Genomic DNA, 27,992 nt, shown 5'->3' on the forward strand with positions numbered 1-27,992 from the left:
GCGGACGTGCCTTTGGAGTTGTCTGCGGTGGAAGGAAACAGATGTGCCCGAGGCTGGTGGGACTTAAGGTGCCCGGCTGACTTAAAGACCTTAGAGCCCAGGAGAAACCAGGGCGCGCTTCAGCAGGAACAGCACGTAGCCAGGGCTGGATGGGGATGCGAGAGATCCAGAGAGAGGACCCCCACTGCCTGAGAAAGTGGGGCCTCGAGGCAGAGGTCCCTTGCCTCACCATCACCTAAGCCCTATGGTGAATTCGGCCCAGGCACCCTAGAACCCGGCTGTACTTGCTGGGCATGCGCATTCGGCACCAGGTGCCACAGTTCCCTTAGGTACCGCGCCCGCTTCCGGGGCGGGTCCGCGAGACCCGGAAGTAATTAGGGAGCTGGGCCGGGAAGTCGGAATTTGGATTGTTTGCCATCGTTTCTCCGCACTCGCTAGTCCTGGCACTGCCAGCGCCGCCGCCGCCGCCATGGGGAAGCGACAGCATCAGAAGGACAAGATGTAAGTTAAGCCGCAGCTGGAGCGGAGCGGAGCCTCTCTCGGCCTCAGTGCCCGCCTGTCCCTCACTCCGCGCCGCCCCTCTTCCTTCTCTCAGAGCTGGTTCCCAGAGCGGCTCGTAAATGGCGCTTCGTCCCGGAAGCCTCTGCCCCTTCCCCAGGCGGGGAATTACTCCCCGTCCCTCCCACCCCCAGCGCCGAGGTCTCCCGGGCTCCCGGTTCTAACACGCCGTAGGTGCCCTCTTCTGAGCGTGGCTCTCCCACTGCCTTGGCGCTGGGCGAGCACGGGCCCCTCTGCACTCCCGAGCGCTGCTCCCGAATCAGCCCCTGCCTCTCCCAAACCTCCAGTCTCCCTGCATGCTGGTTCATCCGCCTACACTCATGTCCCGGAGTCTTGCAGTTTAAAACAAAACTAGTCGTGCCCCGCGCTCCCCTTCAGCTACCACCGTGATTTGTTGTTTTTTCTTTCTCATAAGACGTGAAAGACTTGTGTCTGCTTACTGTTTTCTGATATCTTCTTGAAACTACTCCAGGCAGGCTTGACTCCCCAGCACTACTCGTGTCAGGATCCTAGTAACTTCTCTGGTGATAAATCTAGTGGTCAGTTCACAATTCTCATTTTGTTGGGCTTCTCAACAGCATGACACAGCTGACCACCTCACTCCTTCGGAACACCTTCTTTGGTATGTGGGACATCATATGCTGTTGGTTTTACGTCTGCCTCAGTGGCATCTCTGTCCTCAGTCTCCTTTGCTGGATCCTCTTTCCTCTCCCAGACTTCATACATCCATGTCCTCCACGTTTTTTCTTCCCTTTATGTTCTTTGTGATCTCCCCTCTTGCAGGAGTCAGCTGCTTACTCAGCATTTCCAGTTGGAGGACTGATAGACATCTCAAATTTAATATGCTCCTCCTTCATCTCCCCTCTCTCAGTGGTCATACCGCCATTGGGTTTCTTAGAAGTCTGGGAGTTAGCCTTGAGGCCTCTTTTCTGCGGCTCTCTCCTCCCCCTGTTCATCAGTAAATCCTTGTGGCTCTTCCAGGAGCCACTTCTCACTCATCCAGCAACCGTCCCATAGGTGGAGTTTATGCGTGCCCGTCCTTGAACCTTTGTAGTTGCCTCCTGATTGGTTTTCTGCTGCCTCTCTTGCTTGTCCCTGTCTACACAGGCTCCAGGGAGATGCTTTGAGGGCTTGTGTTAGTCATGCCAGGGCCTTACTCAAAACCCTCCAGCAGCTTTCCATACTGCTTAAAGCCAATCCTTAGCCCTTACCCGGCTTGTGGGGCCCTGTGTGATCTGACCACCACCCTTCTTCATCTGCTCCTGGATGCCCCTGTGTGCTTTTCTTCAGCGACTTCACCCTTTTCTGAAAACACAACAGCTTTTCCTATCAGGGCTTTTATATGTGATAAGTCTGCTTGGTCCCTCTACCTGGAAAGTTCTTCCCCCAGATCTTCACATGGCTAGCTCCTTTGCATCTTCAAGCCTTCTGTTAAATTCTGTTCATTTCCTTCAGAGGAAAGCAGGACTGTTTGTATTTGCTTATTAGTTTGTGTATCTCTGTGTTCTGTTGCATTTACCACTGTGTGTCTGACACATAGTAGGTGTTTTATAAGCATTTGCTGAATGAGTGAAATGATTCAGTCATCGGTTACTTCCAGAGACTGTCCTCTTTATAAAGGGTGGTGGTAATAAGATTCTCTTTCTCTTCTTCAGGTACATTACCTGTGCTGAATACACTCACTTCTATGGTGGCAAGAAACCAGGTAAGGCATGAAATCCTTCTCTTTCTCTTGGTGTGGATGTGTGTGGAAGGGGGGGTTTGTAATTAAGTAACAATGGTCTTCACTATGCAGTGAGACTGTAAAAGTTAACAGTGAACAAGAATACAGAAAGTGTAGCAGACAGATGGGTTGAGAACACAGATAATTCACAAAAAAGAACACTGAACACATGAGAAAATTAATCTCGGTGAGAGTATATATATCTTTTTTTTTTCTTTTTTTTTAATTTATTTGACAGACAGAGATCACTAGTAGGCAGAGAGGCAGGCAGAGAGAGAGGAGGAAGCAGGCTCCCTGCTGAGCAGAGAGCCCCATGCGGGGCTCGATCCCAGGACCCTGAGATCATGACCTGAGCCGAAGGCAGAGGCTTTAACCCACTGAGCCACCCAGGCGCCCCGAGGGTATATATATCTATACATATTTTTGTGACAGCATGCCTGAGAGCCACTGCAGGTGGGGGGAGGGGCAGAGAGAGAGAGAGAGACTCAAGCAGTCTCCATGCTGAGCACAGAGTGGACAAGGCCTTGATCTCATGACCCTGAGACCATGACCTGAGCCAAAATCAAGAGTCGGTTGCTTAGGGACACCTGGGTGGCCTAGGAGGTTAAGCCTCTGCCTTTAGTTCAGGTCATGATCTCAGGGTCCTGGATTTTAGCCCCGCATCATGGTCTCTGCTCAGCAGGGAGCCTGCTTCCCCTCTCTCTATGCCTACTTGTCTGCCTACTTTTGATCTCTCTCTCTGTCAAATAAATAAATAAAATCTGTAAAAAAAAAAAAAAAAAAAAAGAAGTCAGATGCTTAACTGTGCCACCTAGGCACCCTGGTGGTGATATTTTTTGACATAGATTAAAATAAACATTCTTTTTTCTGTCAAGTTAATAAAGAATGAAAAGAATGATAATACCCAAGGTTATCAAGTCTGCATTAAAAAGAGCACATTCTCATTAACTGCTGATGGGGATAAGACCAGCACAGCCGTCTTGGAAAGCCAAGCCAGGCCCCACAGCGATGTTGTGGGAGAAACCCAACCTCAGTGGCTTATTGCTCTTAAGTTTGTTCTTGATATACTCCATGTGTTCTATCTATTGAAAGGTTTTGTTTGTTTGTTTTTAAGATTTTATTTATTTTTTTGGAAGAGGGAACACAAGTAGGGGGAGTGGGAGAGGGAGATTCAGGTTTCCTGCCAAGCAGGAAGCCCGATGTGGGGCTCAATCCCAGGACCCTGGGATCATGACCTGAGCCGAAGGCAGACACTTTAACAACTGAGCCACCCAGGCTCCCCTATTGAAAGGTTTTTAACCCATACTAGTGTTTTCACTAGGTAGTTAACATGAACTTTTTCTTAACATGCGATTGAGTTGGTGGTAGGAACACACATGAAGTTATTTATAGAATAAACTTTCTTTTATTTTCATCTTAAACAGATATCCCACAAGCCAATTTTCGTCGTTTACCTTTTGATCACTGCAGGTAAGAGTTTCAAGTGTTAATTTGTCCCTCCTACTTGTTTCCTGATACTCGTTACTTGACAGTGAATCTGGTCCTTGGGGATGCAGATGTGGATTCCGTCTGTGTTTCCCCACCTAGATCTTCCTTGAACTGAGAGAAGGTGACCTAAGAGTGATAAGAATTAATACTTAATTTTCTGCTCATTCTGTGTCTGTGTGTTTATGTATCGTTTCTTTTAGCTTCTTTCTTACTTTCTAGGGTAAGTAGACTCTGTTGTTAAGCCTGTTTTACACTTGAGAGAGTCAGTATTTAAAAGTGGGAAGTCCCTCACCCTGGCATCACATCCAGAAAGTGATGCCACTGAGGCTTGAACCCAGTGGTCTGACTCCGGGCCCATGTCTTTCGTGATTTACTTTTAGTCCAGGGTCTAAGTAGTAACAGCATCAGTAGTAGTCATGATACTGTGAACCCCTTCCCCCTTCCCTGGGAACACAGGTTACTGTTGGGGATGGGGAGAGACCCAGCTGTAGACACTCCCAGATGCTTCTTCCCACCATGGTTGGTACGTGTATGAACAGAAGGTGGGTCTGCTGGAGAAGTGGGACTAGCATTAACGAATCCCAGACATTGGGGGTTGGGGGAATGGTCCACTTGGGCCTCAGTTTCCCCAAGCTCAAGCTGTGATCATCCCTTCTCTGGACACATGCAGTGTGTGTGTGTGTGTGTCCCATTGGTTTCTGATTCCATAGGTCATCATGGGCCTTGAGAACTGTCAGAGTTCTCCTAGTGCTCTCCGCCAGACACCACAGGACAGTGAGCATGTAGGAAGGGCCAAGGGTGCAGCCACTCGGTCTGCCCCAGGAGGATCCCATGTAGCATTGAGTGAGGGCTTTTCCCTGCTCCTGTCACTTGCTCAGGGAGGGTCCACAAGTGAGACCGAGGCATCATTGGTTGGATTTCTCCCCACGGATATTTGTCATCGGCCTCCTGGGAATCTGGTCTCATTCAGAGTGTGCATGAATGGATTTTATGGAAATACTTTCATCCTTGGTTTCAAGTTCCTCCAAGAGGTCTCTAAAGTGTGTTTCATCCACTTTTTAACTACCTTGCGTTCTGGGTAAAAATATGCTTTGAGAATATGCCCTTTGAGGCCCATTTTGGAGAAGACACGTGGACGGTGTCTTGCCATCTGGAGCTTGTTTTGGTGTTGGACCCTGTTGTCATCAGCCCCCAGCAGCAGCAGGATCACCACTGGGTTAGAGTAATAGGTTGGCCCAGAAAGGGAGGTGGTGAGGTTGTTCCTTGAGGGCTTTCTGGAGCAGCATCTGGGGAGGTGACCCTATCACTGCCAGGCTCTCCAGGTCCTGGGGACTGACCTGTACTGACCCAACTTAGAGATGACTGATTTACAAACAAGCCAGGTCAGCTGGGGCTCTTGATGGCTGGCAATGGAAACCCTGTGCAAGAGAAAAGGGTATTGGCTCAAGGAATTCACCAGGTATAATCTCCCTTCATCTGTGGGTTCTGTTTTTTACCCTCTACGAGGTGGTAAATGGCTTGTGGCAGTCTGGGTCTCTGCAGACCCATCTACCCCCATATCCGTGTATTAGAACTTACCCAGGGCTCCTAGGGCACTTGCCTGAGTCACGTGCCTACCCCTTGGAAATGTGGGGGGGATTGTGTGCACACTCTAAGCAGGAGTGGACCCAGCACCCCCAGACCAGGATAGGCCCGCCAGAGTCTCTTGGGATGAGAGAGGGCAGCTCTCAGTAGAAAAGTGTGGCCTGCCTGCTGTGTGAGGTTTTAGGGAGTGAATTCCAGTCCTGGCCCCCAAGGCTGCCTCCAGGAACTTGTTTTGGGCTCGAACATGTCAAATGACACAGCAGAGAGTGTAGGGAGAGCGAGGCTGCTGTTGCCCCAAAGTGCTCTCAGCACCTCTTGGGACCCTTGCTTTGTATTTATTGGTGTGTACAGGGAGCTTCTGAGGGGCGGGGATGTGGGGTTCACCTCTGAACCGACACCCAGCCCTGGCTGGGCAGAGGAGCCCTGGAATTGTTGGAGGGAAGAAGGAAGAAACAAAGGGAGAAGTCATGGGAGCCACTGTGTGACCTGGAGTGACTCTGCCCTTTTCTCAGTCTCTCTTTGCAGCCCTTCGCCTACCCAGTCTGCACCCCTGAAGGTGTCGTCTTCGACTTGCTGTGAGTTTTCCCTCGACTTTTGAGCTAACAAAGGGAGTGAGATTGTTGATACCCACTCGGGAAGGGGGTATGGAACCAGCTAGGGGGTTTGTGTCTTCAGGCACTGCCAAGCCAGGCCACGCTGGGGTCTTGGCAGCCTCGGGAGTGTTGGGTGGCCTCTTGGGGACCCAGGAGACTTCTAGAGCTTTGGGGATGAGGCCACAGTGTTGTTGTGACCCGTGGGCAGGCAGCCTTGCTGGCAGGCACTACTGTCCCTGCCTGGGGTAGCACCGATCTCTCCCCATCCAGGGGTGGGGGCACCTGGGGTTCTAATTGGCCTACCTATACCTGTTTTGGAATGTTAATGAACTTGAATACTTTTCGCTTTATGAAAGTAGAGCCATAATTTAGGTACACTTTCCCCGTACTGTGTTTTGAAGCATGGTGCTCAGTTTTATGTTCCAGCATAAACCAGCTTCTGTAAATTTTTCATGCTTTAGTCTCTATTTAGAAAATGTGGAAAATACTTCAAAGTTAAAGGAAAAATTTACCATAATAACACTGTCTGGGATAACTATGGTCAACATTTATACTCTTCTTTTTCTGTGAGTTTATTTGTGATACTGCGAAGACAGTTCTAAATCCATTTTCACCCAGTTGTGTCATTCAGAATTCTCTGGAAGCCTGACTTCTGGTGCAGGCCCAGTATGTCACTGTGTGAACGTATCAACATTTACATTTCTCTTTTTTTTGCTGTTTTGTGTTGTTTATCCATAACCACAATAAAAACGCTGGATATACATTGAAACCCATGTATCCAGAAACACTTCTCACTTCCTTGGTCAAGGCAAGGGACTAGCAGAGTGACATGGAGCGAAGCCCATTCGCACCGCTCACCTGGACACGGCCCTCGTGGATGGTGGGCTCATCACCGGGCTGCACCTGGCCACCTGGCTAACATTCTCTGTTCTCTTCCCTTCAGTAACATCGTCCCTTGGCTTAAGAAGTATGGGACCAACCCCAGCAACGGAGAGGTAGGTGGCCGGGCATGAGTTTTTAAATGACGCCGATTGAACGCTGTCGCTCGTCTGTCCTTTGTTCTGTGGTTTTTGTGTACACATGAGCACGGTAGAGGACTGTGCACGGGGCACCATGAGTGGGACTGTCCTCCCTTCTCATCCCCACACTGTTCTTTTCTGGAAATGTTCCTTACATGTATATGCATGTGGACAGACGTCCATTTTCTTTCCTTGGGTCGTGATGCAGTCCCACGCATGAACCCCACTGTACCTTGCTTCCTCGCCCATTGGGGTGTTGGAGATCTGAACATCAGTGTGTAGAGCTGTTCCACGTTCTGTCGTGGCTGCACATGTCTTCTTGTGGGGCTGTTGTGGCATGTTGGAAGTCACCTGCTGTTACAGCGGACAGCAACCACCCTGTGCCCATCTCTGGACACATATATGGGGGTCCTCCCAGGACTGCTGGGTCACGGGGAGGGTGTGTTTTCTGTTTTGGCAGCTACTGGCAAATTGTCCTCCAGAGAAGTGGCAAATGCCTGTTTTCCCATACCCTCAATAACCACAAGGATCAGGTTTTTAGAAATTTTCTTTGCCTCAGGGTGAGAGCATTTAAAAAAACATTTTAAGATTTTATTTTTAAATAATCTCTATACCCAGTGCGGGCCTCGAACCCACAACCCTGAGATCAGAGTTGCATGCTCTACTGACTGAGCCAGCTAGGCACCCCTTAATTTGTGTTTTTATCATGAGCAAGGTTAAGCAGCTCCTTCTATGTCACGCACACAGGCCCAGTGTCAGGAATTCTGTGCCACTTGGGAAAAGAGCCCCAGAGCCAAGTTCCAGTGTAGTCGCCTTTTCTGCCCCCCACTGCGGGCCTCCATCATATGTGCGGCTGCTGCCTTTCCCACACTCTGGTGGTCCCTTTACTTCTTGGGACCCTCTTGTTCCCTTACACTGCGGCACAGGCCCATTTCTTCAGTTCCTCAGCTGCCACAGGCAGGGCCTGGGAGCTGTTGGCTGTGGGAGGTGGGGGCGCTCCCTGGCAGGGAGCTGGGGATGGGGGGTGAGGGCCTTGGGGAAGGGTGTTGGAGCAGCACCGTTGAAGCTGAGACTCGGGGATGGTGACAGATGGTCAGGGGCCACGTTAGGGAGGGCTTGAAGGCCCTGGGGGGAGTTTAGGTTTGTTCTGGGGGTGCTGGAAGCTGGACAGGCTTTCATGCAGAAGCATGTTGTGATCTGGTCTGTGTCTTTGTTTTATTTTAAAGAGTTTATTGATAGAGAGCACACAAGCAGGCAGAGTGGCAGACAGAGAGAGGAGCAGGCTCCCTGCCGAGCAGAAAGTCCGATTCGGGGCTCGATCCAAGGACCCTGAGATCATGACTTGAGCTGAAGGCAGACGCCTAACCGACTGAGTCACCCAGGCTCCCCGGCCTGCATTTCGAAGGATCACTTTGGCTGTGGTGTAAGAAACAGGACTTACAGGGAGGCAAGGTGGAAGGTGGGAAAGCAGCCAGGGGGCTGTCCCCTTGTCTGTGCAAGAGGTGCTGCGTGAACTTGGACCAGGATGGAGGCTGAGGAGGGAGCACAGAGAGACTGGACCCATGGTTGTTGTTACAGATGGACCTGTGGGCCTCGCGGGGCTGTCACATGAGGGTCTCTGTTTCTCCGGGGCTGGGGAGAGCCCAGTAGGAGCCTTTTAGTGCAGTCCCATCTTGGGAGGACTGGGTCACTTACGTCCTGTGCCAGGGGTGCCTGGGACAGACAGGTAGAACTGGGCGATCCAGCCTGTGCTTGGTGTTCCAGGCCAGTGGGGCTTCAGCAGGAAGGTCTATCCCTTCAAAGCAGAACCCTGAGCGGTAGGAGGGATTTGGGTGCATGGAGTGGGGCAGGCAGTTGGGGTGGAGGTGGGATGAGGAGGGCCGGCAGGGAGGGTAGGGACTTCTGTGGGACCTTGGAGGACAGGCGACACCAGGGGGAGGTGTTTGAGGCCAAGAGGTTGTTCACCTCATGAAATATGGCCTGTGTGAGAAGAATAGCAGGCTGGGCGAGGCGGCCGGTGCTGGCACCGTGAAGCAGAGAGCCCGCCGGAGCCAGGGTGTTGGAGCCCATCTGCTAAGATGAGGCCCTGCCCTGATGGGGAAGACAGCAAGCTGGCTGAGGCCTGGTCAGCTCTGTGATGGAGACCCTGGCGGCTATGCAGGGTGGAGGCCACCTTCAGGGAGGCCCAGGAGGACCTGGGTGCTGTGAGGCTTGATGGGGAGGTTAGTGAGGGGGCAAGCAGTGTGAACAGTGTCCGGGTCGCTAGCCTAGGACAGGTGAAATGTCACTGGTTCATTACTTAGCCGAGGTCTTGTTACCTGATTCCTAGAGGCCCTTCTATGCTGTCTGGGCTCTTCTGGCCCTTGTGACAGAGTGTAGGGTGCCGTTGGCCCCTCAGATCAGGTGGGTGGCTCACCAGCAGTCCTTCCCTGGCCTTGGAAGAAAGGGGGCTAGACTGGGGGGGTCGTGCTTTCTGGGCCTGGCCACCCAGAGCCTGTGGGTTTTTTTCTCAGATGGTTGAGGTGGTGCTTGTGGCCTGGCCTCCGGAAGAAGAACGCTCTCCTTCAGGTGTCTGCTGTGTCCTTCCTCACTTTTTATCATTTGAAAGTGTGAGTAGGCAGTGTTTTCCTGTGAGGCCTTCTGCTGGGAAGCCCCTGTGGGCTTCCAGGGGCTTCCTGTGGGGTCTGTGCTGCCTGCCTGTGCCCCATGATTGGCTTGTGCTTGGGGTTCATTGCCTTCCCTGACATGAGTGTCACGTCTGCAGCAGACGAGTCTGCAGGTCTCGTCCACGGCCAAGGTTCCGTGCTCTGCGTTCCCAGTGGTGGCTTTCCGCCTCCACCCTACCCCTGGACCACCTGAGGTCTTCTTGTCCCCGCTTGTCGTCATGGCCTTGGTCTCCTTCCCCATGGATATTGTCATTTGGTTGCGTCTACGGCACTTTTTGTTTTGGGCTTTTTGCTTCACGGGTGCTCTTTAGGGCCCCAAAACATGTAGCTGCTCTGGGCTCAGCCTCAGGCCAGGCCTAACGTGGCAGCTAAACCAAGGGCAGTTCACCAGGAGCTGCCTTGGCGCATGTCACTTCCTGGGGACCCAGGAGGAGCATGTTGTGTGCAGGGTCATGTACCCAGGCTGCCTGGGCCTGAAGAAGGAGGGCTGTCTGATGGGAGCAGCCTGGGAGCGAGGACCCTGTTGCTGAATGCTCACTGCACTGGTGGCGGGGCAGGGGGTGGGCAGTTGAGTGGCTGCTGCAGGAATGAAACCAGCCGTGGAGGAGCGGGTGAGGGCTGGCCACTGCAGGAGGGCGAGGACACGGGGGCCTAGCCCTGGGTGGCCTGCCCAGTGTCTCCTTTGTGGCTCAGCTAGGCAGGGCTGGGCCGGGCCCGCACCAGAGTGGCCAGGAGCCACTGGGATGTGGGCTCTCAGTTAGGTGCTCCCGGGCACGAAGCTTTCCCTCCCCCTTCTGGGGGTCTTTCTGCAGTCCCCTTCTCTTGCTCCAATCCAAGCCCCCCACCTCGGGGCAGCTTTTTTCTTCTGGCTGCCTGGACCTTGTTTTACTGTAAAGTCGCCCATAGAAGAGGTAAACTACAGATGGTGCAGGAACTTTGAAAACTAGAGGATCCTATCACAGTCACTCCGCATGTGGGGGTATTGATTCCCCCCCCCAACAAACTAGTCCTACTGCAGAACAGCAGGGGCACGCTTGTGTACCCTCCAGCTAGGTGAAGAAGTAACATTTATTTGTTTATTTATTTTAAGATTTTATTGTTTGTTTGACAGAGAGAGACACTGCGAGAGAGGGAACACAAGCAGAGGGAGCGGGAGAGGGAGAAGCAGGCTTCCCGCCGAGCAGGGAGCCTGATGCGGGACTCGATTCCAGGACCCTGGGATCATGACCTGAGCCGAAGGCAGACACTTAACCGACTGAGTCACCCAGGCACCCCCGTAACATTCATTTTTTTAAAAAATTTTTATTTATTTTTTAAATTTCTTTTCAGTGTACCAGAATTCAGTTTATTATTATTTTTTAAGATTTTATTTATTTATTTGACAGAGAGAGAGAGATCACAAGTAGGTAGAGTGGTAGGCAGAGAGAGAAGGGGAAGGGGAAGCAGGCTCCCTGCCGAGCAGAGAGCCTAATGTGGGGCTCGATCCCAGGACCTTGAGATCATGACCTGAGCTGAAAACAGAGGTTTAACCCACAGAGCCACCCAGGTGCCCCCAGAATTCATTGTTTCTGTACCACACCCAGTGTTCCATGCAGTACGTGCCCTCCATAATACCCACCACCAGGCTCACCTAACCTCCCATGCCCCGCCCCTCCAAAACCCTCAGATTGTTTTTCAGAGTCCATAGTCTCTCATGGTAACATTCATTTTTAACTTCAGAAGTAGTCAGTACATCAGGGCTCACAATAAAAATGTGTCAGCATTTGAGAAGTATAAAACACACCTCCACTCTTGGCCTCTAGGCAGGGGTGGCCCTGTGAGCAGGTCAGTGTGCTGCTCAGAGGCTGGGGGTTCTGTGGGGCAGCCCCTCTTACCCACGTGACTGCTGGGTCTCAGGGCCCTCGGGGCGGCCCCTGTGGCTCTCCTCTTGCCTGCTGCTGTGAGGGCTCTGCGTGCTCAGAGACCTTGCCCATCTCTCTACCTCACCCATCCTCATTGGCCCCGCATTTCTTCACATCAGCCACTTGCTCCTTATTAATTATTAATTTTTCTTCCAGAAACTGGACGGGAGGTCCCTGATCAGGCTGAACTTTGCAAAGAACAAGGAAGGTGAGAGATCCCTTTTACAACCATTTCAAAGACTGTGCTCGGACCCCAGCGCCCCTGCCTCTCACCACGTTCTCTGCAGAATCCATCATTCCCCTCTGATCAAGTCGGACACTTAATTTTTCTTTTTCTTTTTCTAAAAGATTTTATTTATATATTTGTGTTTGCATGAGAGAGAGTGAGCGACTGCACAAACAGGGAGAGGCAGAGGCAGAGGGAGAAGCAGGCTCCACACCAAGCAAGGAGCCTGACATGGAGCTTGATCCCAGGACCCTGGGATCATGACCTGACCCGAACGCAGCCGCTAAAAAACTGAACCACCCAGGCGCCCCTTAATTTTTCAAATATGTAGGGGTGCCTTGGCTGACTCAGTCAGTGGAGCACGCAGCTCTTGATCTCGGGGATGTGAGTTCAGGTCCCACCTTGGCAGTAAAGATTACTGAAAATAATAGAATGGTTGAAGTGGCAAAGGTTATATGTGTTTTGCCCCAATTAAAAAAAAAGATGTAACATAATTTTTCCTTAAAGGTCCAGATGGTTTAAAGCTGGGGAGGTAGTAGGGGGGTAAAATGTTGAGTTTTGGGCACTGCTTCCCACAAGGGCAGTGGGGCCGTAAGGGTTGCTGATGGCCTTTGTGTGGACAGTTGGGCCCTGTGGGCATGGACCCTGTTTAGCTGCAACCCTAGTCTGCTCTTTTCTGAGGCAGGAGCTGCTCAGAGGCCCAGGGCAGGTGGGGGTGGGGTGTGTTGGGTTTGCTGGGGACTTCTTCAGCTGGGCTTCTCCTCACTGCTGGTTTTGAAGCCCCACGCCAGCCCCAGGGATCCTGCTTTCCAGCTCTTCACACCCTCCGCTGTTCTTGTCAGATACCAGAGCTGAGGTGGTTCCCCACGGGCTCCGTCTGACCTTGCTCTTGGCTCTTTGTGGGCCTGGCACAGTTCTCGCAGCCCATGCAGGTGCCGCGGCTGAGGTTGTGAGCACTCAGTGGATGCGTGCATCCTGGGGGAGATGCTGGGGCCTGACATGCCCGTCTTGCCCCAGAGCCTGGCCCACAGTAGGTGCCGGCTCACTGTAAATGAGGGCGTGGCCTCGACAAAACCGGAGCACAGACAAAACCGGAGCACGGTGCTTTGTGGATGGTCTGGGGGCTCAGAGCTCCACGATGATAGACAAGCACTGCAGACCTTCCGCGCTGAGATCTGCTGACTCAGAGGCCCACTGTGTGTCTCATTCAGCATGTATTTACTGAGTGCCTGCCACATGCAGAGAGCAAAACAGGCCACATCCCTTCTGGAGTAAAAGGAGCTTACATTATGGTGAGGAAGGAAACTGGACAGTGGTTCACCATAGCGTGTCAGATGCTGCTTCTGCCAGCAACCAAAGATAGGGAGTGGGGAGGAGAGGGAGTCACAGTGAGACACACTGACGGGGTTTGTGTGGAAATCCGATGAGACAGGAGGATGTGGGGATAAGCATTCCAGGCAAAGGGCACAGCCAGTGCAGAGGCCCTGAGGAGGCCTATATTGCTGGGGCAGTGTGAGGGTAGAAGCAGGGGGCTACGGTTGGAGGGTTCCAGGGTGGGGATGGTGCAGAGCAGTCATGCAGGACACGGGCACGCACAGGACTCTCAGCTGCCAGCCAGAGAGGAGAGATGAGATCTGACCATTCACCTGGTTTAATTGTTTTAACATTTTTGACCAGTCAGCACCTTTTTTTTTTTAAAGTAGGCTCCAGGGGCCCCTGGGTGGCTCAGTGGGTTAAGTCTCTGCCTTCAGCTCAGGTCATGATCTCAGGGTCCTGGGATTGAGCCCCACATCGGGCTCTCTACTCAGCAGGGAGCCTGCCCCCACCCCGCCTGCCTCTCTGCCTGCTTGTGATCTCTCTCTGCCAAATAAATAAATAAAATCCTTTAAAAAAAAAAAAAAAGTAGGCTCCATACCCAGCATGGAGCTCAGTGCAGGGCTGGAACTCATAGCACTAAGATCAAGACCTGAGCTGAGATCAAGAGTTGGATGCTTGGAGCACCTGGGTGGCTCAGTTGGTTAAGAATCTGCCTTTGGTTCAGGTCATGATCTCAGGGTCCTGGGATCGAGTCCTGCATCCGGGTCCCTGCCCTGCAGAGAGCCTGCTTTTCTCTCTTCCTCTGCCTGCCACTCTGCCTGCTTATGCTCTCTCTCTGTCAAATAAATGAATAAAATCTTTTTAAAAACAAAACAAAAAAGGAGTTGGATGTTTAACTGAGCCACCTAGGTGCCCCTTTTGTTTTGTTGTTGTTTTTAAAGATGTATTTGAGAGAGGGTGCGAGCACAGTCGTGTATGTGTGTGAGGAGGGGGAGGGCAGAAGGAGAGGAAGAGAGAGAATCCTCAAGCAGACTCCACGCTGAGCATGGAGCCTGCCGTGGTGCTCAATTCCAGGACCCTGGGACCATGAGCTGAGTCGAAGTCAAGAGTTGAACGCTTAACCAACTGAGCCACCCAGGATCCCTTTTCGCTTTGTTTTTATTTTATTTTATTTTTAAATATTTATTTATTTGAGAGAGAAAGAGAATTAGATAGAGCGAGCATGAGAGGGAGGTCAGAGGGAGAAGCAGACCCCTTGCTGAGCAGGGAGCCTGATACAGGACTCGATTCCGGGACTCCAGGATCATGACCTGAGCTGAAGGCAGTCGCTCAACCAACTGAGCCACCCAGGCGCCTCTTTGGCTTTGCTTTTATTTTGTTTATTTATTTATTTTATATGGAAGGTGAAGATTTTTTTTTAATTTTTTTTTTTAAGATTTTTTATTTATTTATTTGACAGACAGAGATTACAAGTAGGCAGAGAAGCAGGCAGAGAGAGAGAGAGAGAGGAGGAAGCAGGCTCCCTGCTGAGCAGAGAGCCTGACACGGGGCTTGATCCCAGGACCCTGGGATCATGACCTGAGCCGAAGGTAGAGGCTTTAACCCACTGAGCTACCCAGGCACCCCTTGGCTTTGCTTTTAATTGGAAACTTCAGACAAATGAAAGTAAATTAGTACGGTGATCCCTGCTCCGTAGCCATCACCCAGTTCAGTTCCTGTCCACTCAGAGCTGTGTGGTTTTTATCTGTGCTCCCGTGTGGCACCTACTTAGGTAATTTTGAAGCAAATACCAGATACTGTGTCATTTCATGCTTAAGTGCTTCAGTGTGTATGTCTAAACGATAAGGACTTAAAAAGTCATCATAGTACCATCATCACACCTAAAACACTTAACAGGAATTCTTTACTATCAGATATCCAGCCTGTGGTCAAAATTCTGGAATGCTTTCGTAATCTTTTTCTTTTAGTTTTCAAATCAAGATTTTTTAGAAGCCCTCACAAATCTGTGTGCTTGCTATGTCCTGAGTCTCAATCTGTAAATATCCTCCCCCCTTTCTCTGCAGTGTATTTGTTGGGACTTACTTGAATGGGCTTCCTGGCTGCCTGGTGCAGAGCTGGCAAGGCAGGGGCAGGGAGGGCAGTGGGAGTTTGTTGCAATAACGCAGGCAAGGGTACAGGGGGTTAGGGAATGTGGCAAGGTGTGAGATGGAGGAGGAGGAGACCAGGGTAGTGGCTGCTAGCAGCAGGCTGATGGCATAGATGCCTTCAAGGAAGGCCGTGTGGGGCTTGGGTTTTGTAGGACGATTAGGAGTTTCCCACTGGGATTGGAGCCGGGGACTTGAACAGCTTACTGTCTGTGGGTCTCTGTTCTGGGCCTGCTGACACAGGGTTCTGTGTCCTCCCTTGCTCTGACCCTGGCCCTTTCTCTGACTGGTTTTGTATGTGCCTTCTTTCTAGGAAAGTACCACTGCCCAGTGCTGTTTACCGTGTTCACCAACAACACCCACATCGTAGCTGTCAGGACCACCGGCAATGTCTACACCTACGAGGTAGGTTCTTGGGAACCGTGTCGCCTGTAGGCTCTTCAGGGGTGTGGCTCAGGGCAACCCTGGGCTGGTGCTGAGGTTGCCCCGGGCACCGTGGGCACAGCCTGTCTCCATGGAGCTGCATTCTGAGAGCCACTGGTGCAGTCAAGAAGAGGTGTGCCCTTCCTGCGGCCTCCAGTCCTGAAACCTGGGGGTTGGTTTTGTACCCCAGGGGTCCGCCCCGCAGTCCTTGTCTTCATTGATCAGGCCCTGGGAGGGAACCTGTGCTCTGAGGGCAGGCCCAGGGCTGAGGGGAGCATTGAGCATCCCCTCCCACCGCCCCACCTCCTGCTGGAGTCCCCAGGAGGAGCAGACGCAGGCTGGTGGGCAGGCGTGGGGGTGGGGAGGCCCCGATTCCCCCCCCCCCCCCAGCCTGCTGCTCCGTGTGGGCTGGCAGAGGGTACCACAGCAGTCGTCACGGCACCATGTTGCAGGGAAGCCCTCTCTGAGCTGTTTTCCCACCTGTCCCTGGCTGTGGGCAGGGTTTGGGTGGCCAGTGCTGCCCTAGAGGCTCTGGGGGGTCACTGCTGCCCACAGAACACAGATTTGGCTTGAGGGGCTTGGTAGAGCTGCAAGGTTGGCCTTGTAGAGCCCGTTTGCTGATGTCTGCTGTGTGTCACGCAAGTGTCCTTCAGTGAGCCTTGCTGAGACGGCGGATTCTAGTCTCTGTGGCTCAGCTGGCTCCACCCTCTGTGGTGGGGGTGGTACGCGGTCATGCCATCCTTTTCCTCCCCCCTGGAATGGCACTGGCACCTGGGTGAGCTCCCGGCTCCCAGGGCCAGGGTTGGGGCAGGCACCCTAACAGCGGGCTCCCTTCTGGCTGCAGGCAGTGGAACAGTTAAATATCAAGGCCAAGAACTTCCGAGACCTGCTGACGGACGAGCCCTTCTCTCGGCAGGACATCATCACCCTTCAGGTGGGCATCCCCTTGCCACTGCTCTTCTGAGGGTGGACTGTGATGCCATCTGCCAACCCCACCTCCCTGCACAGGCTCTGGGCATGCCTGGTTGCGGTTTCCCAGCTGCCCCCCACTGTTGGCAGTGCCCCCAGCTCCAGCATCCCTGCTCTCTATCCGCCTGGGCCTTTGCACGGCCGCTTCTGTCTGGCTCTCACATCTCTCCTTCCGATGCCTGTCCTTGCTGTTCCAGGGTCGCTCATCTCTGCCCCCAAAGCCATCTCCATATCCAGGTGGGAGAGGACGGGCTGGTATGTGTCCTATTCCAGTGTTGAGCAGAGGACATGCCTCTAGGTGTCAGCCCTGAGTGGGCTCCTGAAAGACCTGGACTTAGAAACTCTGGGGGTGGCCTCGTGGGCCATTCCCATCCTTGGCTTATCCCATCCTCATCAGAGGTCCATGCATGCTCCCTCCCACGGGGTGGGCCCGAAGTGCTGTGGGCTCTGTGTCTGGCAGCTGGGCTGAAGGGAGTGGTGGGGGTGTGTGTGTGGGAGGCCTAACTTGGCTGCCTCAGTCTGCCCTCACCCCCTAGATGAACGTCCATCCATGCTCATCGGCCGTATGCCAGGGAGAACGGGACACTGTGCCAGTGTCTGCCCACCCCACCACCCACCCCTGCTCTTGGCCCTGTCTTGGCACCCCAGGTGCCCTCCATTCCCTGCTTGACACCCCAGATCTCCATGGTGCCCCTGCCTCTCTCTTTCCGGGCCTATGCCCCTTGGGCCGCCCGGCTGTCCTTTGTTGCCTGGCTCACTCTGCTGCGCGTGTTCTTTTTGCTGCAGGACCCCACCAATTTGGATAAATTCAATGTCTCCGATTTCTTTCATGTGAAGAATAACATGAAGATGACAGATCCTGGTAAGTATAAGCACAGCTGGCTTCGGTGCCAGGGGTTTGGGTGAAACAGATCCGTGCCTTCTGGGTAAAGCCCTCACCTTGCTGGGGGCAGGAGCATCCAGGAGTCTTGCTTGAGCCCAGACTGGCCGATGCTTCCTTCTGTGCCTACGTTGGCATGACCGCACTCACCCACACCCGCCCACAGGGGGCATGATGTGGGGAGTCCCAGCTGGGGCCCATATGCTTGGTGCCCACGGCCACGTATGGTGGAGGCCTGGGCCCCACCTCCTCCCCACTCAGGACTCTGCCTCAGGCCCCCTGAGGCCATGTCCTCTCCCAAGTCCTCCCCTTGCTCCTTAGAAATTGTCTCTGTTCCCACTGCAGGCTGAGTGCAGGCTGCTGGGTCCCTCTGGCATGGAGGCAGGTCCCGGGAGGGTAGGGGGTGACTGTGGCCAGGGCGTGGCTAGGGACAGAGTCCAGAGCAGACCACAGTGGAAACTGCCTGCGGGCGGGCTGTCTTGCCACCCTTGTGAGCTGTTTCCTCACACTCTTCCCCGCCCCCCTCTCCTGCATCATGGCCCCCAGGAGCCACTATGTGGGGGCTCGGCTTACTTGCCTGCATCCTGTTCCGGGCTTCCGCTGTTGCAGCTGGCTCTGGCCTCCTGTCCCTGTCGTGACTGTCTGGGGACATCGCTGGGGGATCGTCTGAGCAGGGTCACTGTGCTGTTTTGTAGACGAAGAAAAGGCCAAACAGGACCCATCTTATTATTTGAAAAATACGAACGCCGAGACCCGTGAGACGCTGCAGGAGCTCTACAAGGAGTTCAAAGGGGACGAGGTCCTGGCGGCCACCATGAAGGTCCCCGAGAAGAAGAAAGTGGACAAGCTGAACGCTGTGAGTAGGCAGAGGGCTACATGGCTGCCAGCGCAGCCGGCCTGCCCATCTCAGCTCCTCAGAGAGGTCCTTGGGGGAAGGGGCTGGTGGGAGCCCTAGGATAGCTTTGGAGGGTGGTGACCGGGACCCCTCAGAGTCCAGCTGCCCCTTGGAGGCCCAGAGGCAAGCTGCACTGAGGCTGGGCCTCAGGAGGCTGGGGGTGGCTGGTGCATATACTGGGGGCCCACAGGGTTTATGTTTCACGCTGGCCCAAGCTCGGCAGCCCGGAGCGGATAGGCCGGGTGGACCTCTGCCTGGTTACCACGTGATGCTGCAGCCTCAGGACAGCAGGGAAGGGACAGCCCCTGGGATGCAGTCACTGCCTTGCGGAGCAGGTCACTTGTTGCCCAGAGGAAGCCCAGGGAGAGACTGCAGGGGTGTTTCAGGGGACTGTGGTGCTGAGGGGAGGGGACAGCTGGTGCCCGCCGCCTGGGCCTCTGCCTGGGTGTCACGTTTGCTTTTCGTGACACCCTCTGTTGGCTCCAAGGCCCCCAGTTGGCAGTGATGGTGATGGGATTTGTGCCTTGGCCTGTCAGGCTCCAAAGCTGCTCGTTCCCCTGTTCAGGCAGGGCTCCAGGGGATGGGGGAGGGCTCTGAGGCTCCCTCAGAATTATCCTGGAAAACTCACAAGAGAGAAGGAAGTTTGTTGTTCACAATCCCATCCCTCTAAAACAACAGTGCTTAGCATTTTGGTGTATTTCCTTCTGACAGGGAGAAATGCCTTTTTTTTTCTCTGTCTCTGATAAAAATATTTTTAACATATTGGGGCTTATTTTTCCCTGATTGAAAAAGCAGTGTGTTTACTCTAGGAAATTGAAAGCTTTGAAAAGGAACTAGCGTCCCTCGTACTGTGAACCCCAGCAGTGACTGGTTTCTAGTTCTGTCCAGGGTCTCAGTTACCATGAGAGCCTTGGCCACCTGGGTCTCAGCCTCCTGGCCGGTCAGGGCCCTCTGTCGCACATGCCCCCGGTCAGTCCCCTCACTCCCTGAGCCCTTAGAGAAAGAGCCAGGCCCCCCAGAAGTCCCTGCTGGGCTCTGTGGGAGGCCGCCAGGGATAGCTTCTTGGAGGAAGGGCACTGAGGGGGCCCCGGGAGGTGGGATCCTGGCCTTCCAGCTTCCCGGGACGCTGCTCATGGGCCACCTGGTTTTCTCTGCAGGCGCACTATTCCACCGGGAAGGTCAGCGCCTCCTTTACCTCCACTGCCATGGTTCCGGAGACCACGCACGAAGCAGGTAGCTGCCCTTGCATGTCCATCCCTAGCAGGCTGCCTCACAGCGGCCAAGGGTGGGCATCCTGCCCCTGTACCCTGAGCGACATGCCATTGTGCCTGGCCTTCATGGGTGCTTAGGCAGCTCTGGTGTGATTAGGCTCTGGTGTGGTTAGGCAGCCACAGGCCCTTTCTGAAAGTGTGTGTGTGTCTGTCTGGGGGGGCAGAGGCTGCAGTGGGGGCCCAGCCAGGGGGTAGGAGGTCCTCCCTCCACCCACCGGGGCCGTGCCATCTTGGGCTCCAGCCTACGTCCTACCTTGGCACTGGCCCCACACCTCTTCCTCTCGTGTTTTCGGCCTACCTGGCCCCCACTAATCCCCTTCCTGGCCAATGACATCCCATTCCAGGCTTTTCCAGTCTCCCCCACCTTAACTGCCGGGCCCCACCATGTCCCCCGGCCCCTAGATCCACCCTGTCCTGTGGCTGGGGCGCCGTGAGCCCGTGCTAGGCCAGGGCCGATCCTCGGGCTCCCCCCAGACCTGGTGTGGGTAGGGGTTGTTGCCCCAGCTGGAGGGCAGCATGGACCCGGGGCCTCGGTTTGCAGCCGCCATCGATGAGGACGTGCTGCGCTACCAGTTTGTGAAGAAGAAGGGCTACGTGCGCCTGCACACCAACAAGGGCGACCTTAATCTGGAGCTACACTGCGACATGGTGCGTGTGGCTGTCCCCACCAGAGTCCACACGCCTGCCCAGCTTTTCAGTCCGTAGTCGCGCCTGTACGCGCTTGTGGGAGAACAAACGTTCCACCTGCCCCCTAGAAGGCCCAGTGCCCGCATTCCCCTCCCCAGAAGGGACCCTGGGAGCCATGCATGGTGCTTCCTGGGCCTGTGTTCTGGCTGGGGCATGTGTACCCATCCCACAAAAGGGGTCAGGCTCCACGCATGCACACCCCCTGCCCCCCCACTTGCTCAGGTGTCTCTCGGTGGCCCTCGCTCAGGGTCATGGCAGGTGCAGGTGTCTTGTCATTCAGCCTCACGGTCCTGCTTTACCGGGTCTGGCCTGGGCAGCTGACTGGCACCCCTGCCTGATATGGGCCCTGGGTGGTGCTTCCGATCCTCCCACGGGCTGCTCCTCACCTCACGGAAGCATCTGGGCTATTGTGTAGACGCCGAAGACCTGTGAAAACTTCATCAAGCTCTGCAAGAAGCAGTACTATGACGGCACCATCTTCCACAGGTCCATCCGGAACTTCGTGGTGAGTGACGGGGGTCCGCGCTGGCCACAGACCTGTGCCCCTGTGGGGGCCAGAGGGCTCCTGGCCAGGGCGAGGGCTGCGGGGACTGCTGAGAGTCGTACCTGTGAGCCCCTTCTCCCTGGGCGGGGAGCGTGCGGACTGACCCCTGTGAGTCCCCAGCCCGGTAGTGCTGAGCTCGTGCAGAGAGCTGGCCCGGGAGGGCTGTGTCCTCACCTCGCCCTCAGGCCTGCGGGGCAGGTGGGGAGTGAGCGGAGGGCCAGGTGGGGCTTCGGGCTCCCAGGGCAGAGCTTGCTGACTGGCCTTGCTTCCTCTCACAGATCCAGGGGGGTGACCCCACCGGCACGGGAACAGGTAGGCACCGGTGCGCGGGCTCCCCCCGCAGCTCTGGCTGCTCTGTAGGCCTTGTGGTGGTGGGGAGGGTCGTTGGTTGGGGCGTGCCACCGAGAGTTCCAGATGTGGAATCTGATAGGACAGCCACTAGCCTAAGGGGCGACCTTAGGCGGATCCCTCGGTTTTTTGTTTTTTGTTTTTTGTTTTTTGTTTTTTGTTTTTGAGATGGTTGCGCAGCCTGGATGGGCAGGAGAGGCCATGCGGTGCCTCCTGGCTGCTCTGGAGCCCCCTCTGGGTCCATCGGCTCCGAGGGCCCAGGCAGTGTCCTCACCCGGTGTGGTGTGAGTGGGCATGACCTGTGGCTCTCACCCTGTCCTCCTTGTCCTAGGGGTCTGGCCCCACGCAGGGCTCCGAGGGGTCTGGGGGCTGAAGGTTGGGGGGGTCCGTGGGGAGATGGTGATGAGGTTTCCTCGGAGCAGGGCTGCCTCCTGGAGTACTCGGCGGGGCCCCTCGGGACTCAACGCACATCTGTGGAGCTGGGCTGCATCCCACTGGCCACACTTGGCTGGGACCCAGGCATTGCTGCTGCTAGCCTTGCCGCTTCCTCCCACAGGCGGGGAGTCGTACTGGGGAAAGCCCTTCAAAGATGAGTTCCGGCCCAACCTCTCGCACACCGGCCGGGGCATCCTCAGCATGGCCAACTCAGGGCCCAACGCCAACAAGTCTCAGTTGTGAGTCAGTGGGTGCCTGTGGGTGGGTCCTCCCTCTCAGCTTTGCTCTCCAGGGCGTGCTCCACCCAAATCCCGCCCAGAAAGTGGGCAGCGCCCTGGGGGAGAGCACCCCCATCCCCCCAACCCCACCCCCGTGTGTGTGCATGTGCCCATGAAGGAATAAGCCTGGGTGGTTGCTCAGAGGCCCAGGGAGGCTGTGGGAGGTGGCAGATGCTGGCTCCGGGGGCAGAGAGGGGGTGGCCCAGGACATGGAGTGCTGGAAGTCCGGGCCTGGATGGCCCTGTGTCCTGATGGAAAGGCGGGAGGTGAGGGCCCCACAGGAGTGAGTGTGGGGAGGGGAGCGGCCAGACCCAGCCTGGGAGGGGCAGGAGTGGAGACAAGACAGTTTTCCAGAGGAGCCTCACGCCATGGAGCAGGCAGGACAGGGGAGATCCGTCTGTGCAACATGGGGCCCCGTGGCCAGTGATGGTGGCATCGGCTGGCGGGGGGTGGGGGGGGTGGCGGCTTTCCTGCACATTTGATGGGATTCCCCTGCAGCACCGTCCGGTTGGGTGGAATGGGGGTGCCCAGCCAACCAGAATTTCTCTTGATCTGTCTGTCCTTCGTTCTCTGGGAGCTATAGTTCATCTGATTTCCATTATTTCTGATTTTTAAAACTTCTTTGGTTTCTGCTTGTTCTTTGTCAACTCTTTCCTCCTTGCTTACTTTTTTTGAGGTTTGTATTTTTCTTCAGAGCTTTTTAGATTAGGCATCTGTTTTCCAGATACTTTTTCCAGGTATTTTCAGTTGGAAGAATCGTCCATAGTATTTTGAAATATACAGTGTATATTCTGAGCCACCCAGGTGCCCCTTATTTGGTATTTTAAAATCAAAATTCTTTTCCAATTCAGTTGCTCATATAAAGTCTATTTTGGGGGGCACCTGGGTGGCTCAGTAGGTTAAGCATCTGTGTTCAGCACAGGTCATGATCCAGGGTCCTGGGATCGAGTTCTGTGTCAGGCTCCCTACTCAGCGGGGAGCCTGCTTCTCCCTCTCCCTGCCTCTCCCTTGCTTGTGTGTGTGTGCACACTCTCTCTCAAACAGATAAAATCTTTTTTTAAAAAAGTTGATTTTATATCTAACTACTTTATTCGAATAGTTTATTAAGAGTGTCCTGGGTTGGGGCACCTGGGTGGCTCAGTCAGTTAAGTGCCTGCCTTTGCCTCAGGTCATGATCCTAGGGTCCTGGGATCAAATCCCACATAAGGCTCCCTGCTCATTGGGGAACCTGCTTCTCCTGCCTGTTTCTGTCCCTGCTTGTGTGCGCTCGCTCATTCTCTCTCTCTCTGACAAATAAATAAAATCTTAAAAAAAAAAAGCATCCTGGGTTTCCTAGATTATTCAGCGTTTATCAGCTCAAGGTGTTGTTGCTCTTCCGGAGGGAACGCTAGTTCCCTCACGGTCGGGCCTGTAAGGAGAGCACGTGGGTGTCCCGCTCTCAGGTTCCATGCTGTTTTGCTGTCTGATCAAATTTGTTGCCGGCCCGACTCTTTGGGAGAGGCTGTGTTTCCAGAGGCTTTTCTCTAAGCATCTGTTACTATGATCAGACCATTTTCTTTTCCTTTTGGAATCTGTGGACAGAAGCGCTGGGTTGACCAGCCTGGCTTGTCACTGTTTTGTCCTGGAGGGCAGCTGGGCTGGTTGGGCCTGAGGCCCAGCGTGACCTGCCTGGGGTGGTTTAGCTCACGTCCGGTCTGCTTGGTGAGGTAACATGCCAGGGACAGCTTTTGCGGATCCTTCACGCTGACTCCTCAGTTCGGGTTCCGCTTTTAGGGCCATCTGGGTCGCTACTGTTGTGCCAGAATGGAACTGGTCCGTCTCTAGATTTCCAGACTTCTGCAGCATCTCCCTTCCTGTCCGTCACTGTGTCCGCATTCCCGCTCTCCTTAATGGTTTACGGAAGGCTTTCCTGTTTTTATTTTATGCGATTCCCTTCTGTTTCCATCGTCACTGGCTTCCTCCTGTTTCTCTCCTCTCCCAGGCTCCCATCTTGCTCGCCGCCGTGGCAGACGTCTGAGGCTGTGCGTGCTGACGGCTTGTGCTTCCCCTTCACCGTCTTCTCAGGTCATAGAACGAATCGTAGACCTGACTTCCTTTCTGGTATATCTTTGTTCGCCCTGTCATCGCTTTTCCTTCCTTCTTTTTCCTTCAGGGCTATTTCATTCCCTTTTAAGCTTCCTGACCTGTCTTAGCAACGCATGGCCAAGAGACCCACTTGGTGGTCAGAGCTCAGGTCTGCACAGTTGTGGGTGTTGACGTCTGTGGAGACTTGCCTGCTGGCTGCGTCTGGTCAGGCCTGGTTGGCTCTGAAGGGGTGTTGACCCCGGTGGAATGGGCTTCAGTTTCTGTCCCTTGCTTGACTGCGTGCCGTGGGCTGTCGGGGATGTGGGTAACATATGGTGTCCCAGGAGGGCTCTCCAGCCCAAACCGCTCCTCCAGAGACCCCGCCCCAGAAGGCTTCTCTCTCCATCTCTTCTTGGGCCTCTTCTTCCATGCTTTTACCTGGAGCGTTCCAGATTCTTGAGGTTTTAGGGGTGTCTTTTTAATGGCACACACCTAGATTTGGGGTTATTTTAATTCAAACTGACAGTCGTAGGTGTGTACTTAACTTTCCAGTCAGTATCTGTATTTTCTATTATCTTAATTTGTACTTCCTGGTTACCCCCCCCTTTTTTTTTTAAGATTTTAGTTATTTGACAGAGAGACAGCAAGAGAGGGAACAGAAGCAGGGGCAGAGAGAGAGGGAGAAGCAGGCTTCCCGCTGAGCTGGGAGCCAGATGTGGGGCTTGATCCCATGACCCTGGGATTATGACCTGAGCCAAAGGCAGATGCTTAACTGACTGAGCAAGCCACCCAGGCATGTGTGGTTACCCCTTTTTAAAAATATTTTTCATTTCTTCCTTTTTTTTTTCCCACCTGATTTGGAAGTTATGTGTCACTTTTGGCTTTAAGTAGATTTATTTAAAGTCTGCAGTTACCACTTAATCTCTCTCCCTCCTTCGCAGACAAACCCTGCCTGTGCCATCCCCCAACCCAGCCAGCTCACATGTTCGTATGGTTGGATATTTAAATTTCACTCATTTTTACACCAAATTAGATGTGAAAATTTACTAGGTCAGCATTTATGGGTGTTTACCCACATTCCTCAGGGTCTGTGCTCCCTTTCCTGCCCGTCTCCTCTCTTCCAGTTCAGAGTCCCTGCATCTTCACGTGCTGTCACAGTGGGATGGGCTCTGGTGTCCAGTCTCCCTTTCCACCCCCCTCAGACCCCTCCCAGCAGCCTCTGCCTGCAGGCTCTGGCAGTGTCTGTCCGCCAGAAGTTGGCTGCAGCCCGATCTGGTGACAGCCTCCCCTGGCCTTTCCCGGGCCTTCTCCTGGGAGCCGGGGTCCCGGTCCCTTCAGTGGCCTTGGCTGACGGCCTGCCCCAACCAGGCATACGTGTGGGGGCCACACACACAAGTGAAGCACCAGCTTCCCTGAGCTGCTTTTGGGGGACGGGGATGCCTAGAAGCCTTGGGGGCCAAGCAGGCTGGGTAGGGAAGCTCACAGGCTCTTCCTGATTCCCCCTCCTCCTCACCCAGCTTTATCACCTTTCGATCCTGTGCGTACCTGGACAAGAAGCACACCATCTTCGGGCGGTAAGAGGTTGGGGGTACTGGTGTGGGTGGGCTCCTTTCTCAGTGGGACCCTCTCACTGCCTTTCCCCATGCCTGGTTCAGTGCTCATTTGGTCTCAAAACGACCATCACTGCGGAGGTCACGGCCACGCAGAAGTGGGGACTTGGGCCTTTTCTGTTAGCCAGGGGATGGCTGGCTCCGCGGACCTGCTGGCTGAGGGGAGGGCCACTCAGGCCCCTTCTGGCCAGCTACCCTGTCCAGACTTGCCCTCCCTCGGTTCCCCTCCCCAGGCCACGCCCCCATCCATGTGGCCCTTCTTAGGCCCATCCTCTGCCCCTCTTCTTGCCATGCTTTTGGGGGTATCCTGCCCTGGGGCACATTCAGAGGTACTCCTGTTCCTTGGCTGCAGGGTTGTTGGGGGCTTTGACACGCTGACAGCCATGGAGAATGTGGAGAGTGACCCCAAAACCGACCGCCCTAAGGTACGTGCCAAGGGAGACTGGGGGACCGCTGCCCAGGATGGGCACGGGGCAGGCAGGTTTGGAGGGGCCTGCCGCCTCCTGCCGCCCATTCACTTGTCTCCCTCTGCTGCTAGGAGGAGATCCGCATCGACTCCACCACCGTGTTTGTGGACCCCTACGAAGAGGCTGATGCTCAGGTGAGGAGGCCACCGGGCTGGCGGGGGGCTGCAGGGACCCCACCCAACCTGCGGGGCTCTGAGCCAGCTGTTGCTCTGCTCTGTCCCAGATTGCTGAGGAGCGGAAGAAGACGGAGCTCGAGGAGGCGGCCCCAGAAAGCACTATAAAGACTCAACAGCCCAAGGCGAGGAGCCAAGGCCCCCAGACGTACCGCCAGGGGGTGGGCAAATACATCAACCCAGCAGCCACGTGAGTGCAGTGAGGGTGCTCGTCCCGTTTGCACGGTGCTCTCCTAGCTTCCCAGCGCCCACGGTCAGAGCCCACCTGTGGCAAGAGCACCGGACACAGTGGGGGAGCAGATGCCGTGGGGGCCACTGTGCAGGCTGGAGCTCAAGGACGCAGGGTGGGGGGGATATGTGACTGTGCGACCTCACACTGAGCAGGTGCTGTGGGTGTGCGTGGGCTCCCAGCTCGGGGGACTCGTCTACGCCCAGCAGCTCGAGCACTTCTCTTCCCAGGAAACGGGCAGCAGAGGAAGAGCCCTCAACCAGCACAGCTGTCCCTGCAGCCAAGAAAAAGCCCAGCCGAGGCTTTGGGGACTTCAGCTCCTGGTAGCAGCAGGTCTGCCCCTCTGGAGCCCTGGAGGGACTCAGGGCTGGGGGCCTGTATCCACACCATGGAGTTCTCCGCCTTTCTGACTACAGCTCACTAAAGCTCTTGCTTGTTGCAGAAGTCCCCTTTCTTGGCCCTCGGAGTCCACGGGCCTTCCCCGCCTTCACTTGGTACAGTGGCCCAACCTTCTTCCCAGGCCGGGGCCAAGCCGGAACGATATCTCAGACCACCAAGCATAGGCTGTGGCCCTTGGGCCCACCTGCAGGGTGGGCCTGGGTGGGGGAGGAAGGCAGAGACTCTGACTCTGCCTCTGCCTTCCTCCCCAGCCCCACTTTTGTCTTCTCCCTTGGGTACTGTTTGCTCAGCGTTAGCACCTGGGACCTCATTAGAAACACAGGCTTGCAGAGCCTGACCTCCTCACCCGAGGCCGTGGGGAGGACAGCCCCTGGGTGCTGCCACAGACGGGAGCTCCTGTTGCCTGTGGCTTGAGGACTCTCAACTGGAGCCTTGACCCGAGTTCCTAAAATCTCTGCTGCCTTTTGCCTGGACTCGCTGAGGCCTGCCCGCACCCCCCTGCCCCCCCGCCATGCAAGGACTCTGGGCAGTCATAGCCATGTTCCCTCGTGGGCCTGCTCTGCCCCCCCTGCCTCAGGATGGTAACAAGAGCCCATGGGAGCAGCTGCCCCACCTTCCCGCCCTTAGGGCCTGACTTCGGGCTCAAACATTTGACCCCTCACCCCAGCACTAGGGCTTTCATACCAGCCTCACCAGTGTTTCTGGATTTAAAAATCCCTTCCCTTTATTTTTCTATAAATGTCAAAAAAACCTTAACATTTTTGCTGGTCTGCCCTTTGTTTTCTGTTTCTTCTGTAGCCTGTGCCCATGTGGCTTCCCTGCTCCTGACCTTGACAGCACTACCTCAGCTTTCCCAGGGTGCCTCTACAGAAGCGTGGGACAGCTGTCCACCCCTTCACACGCACTCCTGAGGCCTGTTGTCCTCATTTTGGCACGGGCCTCGACCCCCTCCAGCTTGTCACACTGCAAACCTCACTTAGGCTCTTGTCCTTGGTTGTTCTTTTCCTCACCCAAACCTCAGATCCATCAGTGTCAGTAGCAGCTCCCGAATGTACCTGGGCGCACCCCCACTTTTTTAAGGATTTTATTTATTTGACAGAG

General features: G+C 54.7%; 1 protein-coding gene across 2 annotated transcripts; it reads left to right on the top strand.

Annotated features, from left to right (window-relative positions):
* Positions 1 to 365: 365 nt before the first annotated feature.
* On the top strand, positions 366 to 27,661 carry PPIL2 (peptidylprolyl isomerase like 2). Of its 2 annotated transcripts, XM_080821698.1 has the most exons (21): positions 366 to 501; positions 2,214 to 2,263; positions 3,706 to 3,751; positions 5,866 to 5,928; positions 6,890 to 6,941; positions 11,689 to 11,740; positions 15,533 to 15,624; positions 16,487 to 16,576; positions 17,398 to 17,473; positions 18,187 to 18,347; positions 19,544 to 19,619; positions 20,199 to 20,305; positions 20,760 to 20,849; positions 21,167 to 21,200; positions 21,793 to 21,910; positions 25,531 to 25,587; positions 25,976 to 26,048; positions 26,162 to 26,224; positions 26,314 to 26,453; positions 26,723 to 26,825; positions 26,935 to 27,002. In XM_080821698.1, exons 1-20 carry the CDS (start codon positions 470 to 472, stop codon positions 26,817 to 26,819), a joined length of 1,569 nt encoding a protein of 522 aa, XP_080677824.1. In that variant the 5' UTR covers positions 366 to 469; the 3' UTR covers positions 26,820 to 26,825; positions 26,935 to 27,002. The 2 variants fall into 2 exon arrangements, with proteins under 2 accessions (XP_080677824.1, XP_080677823.1); XM_080821697.1 differs by having other exon boundaries at positions 26,723 to 27,661.
* Positions 27,662 to 27,992: the final 331 nt, after the last annotated feature.

This window comes from Martes martes, assembly GCF_963455335.1.
Source record: "Martes martes genome assembly, chromosome: 13".
Lineage (NCBI taxonomy): Eukaryota > Metazoa > Chordata > Mammalia > Carnivora > Mustelidae > Martes > Martes martes.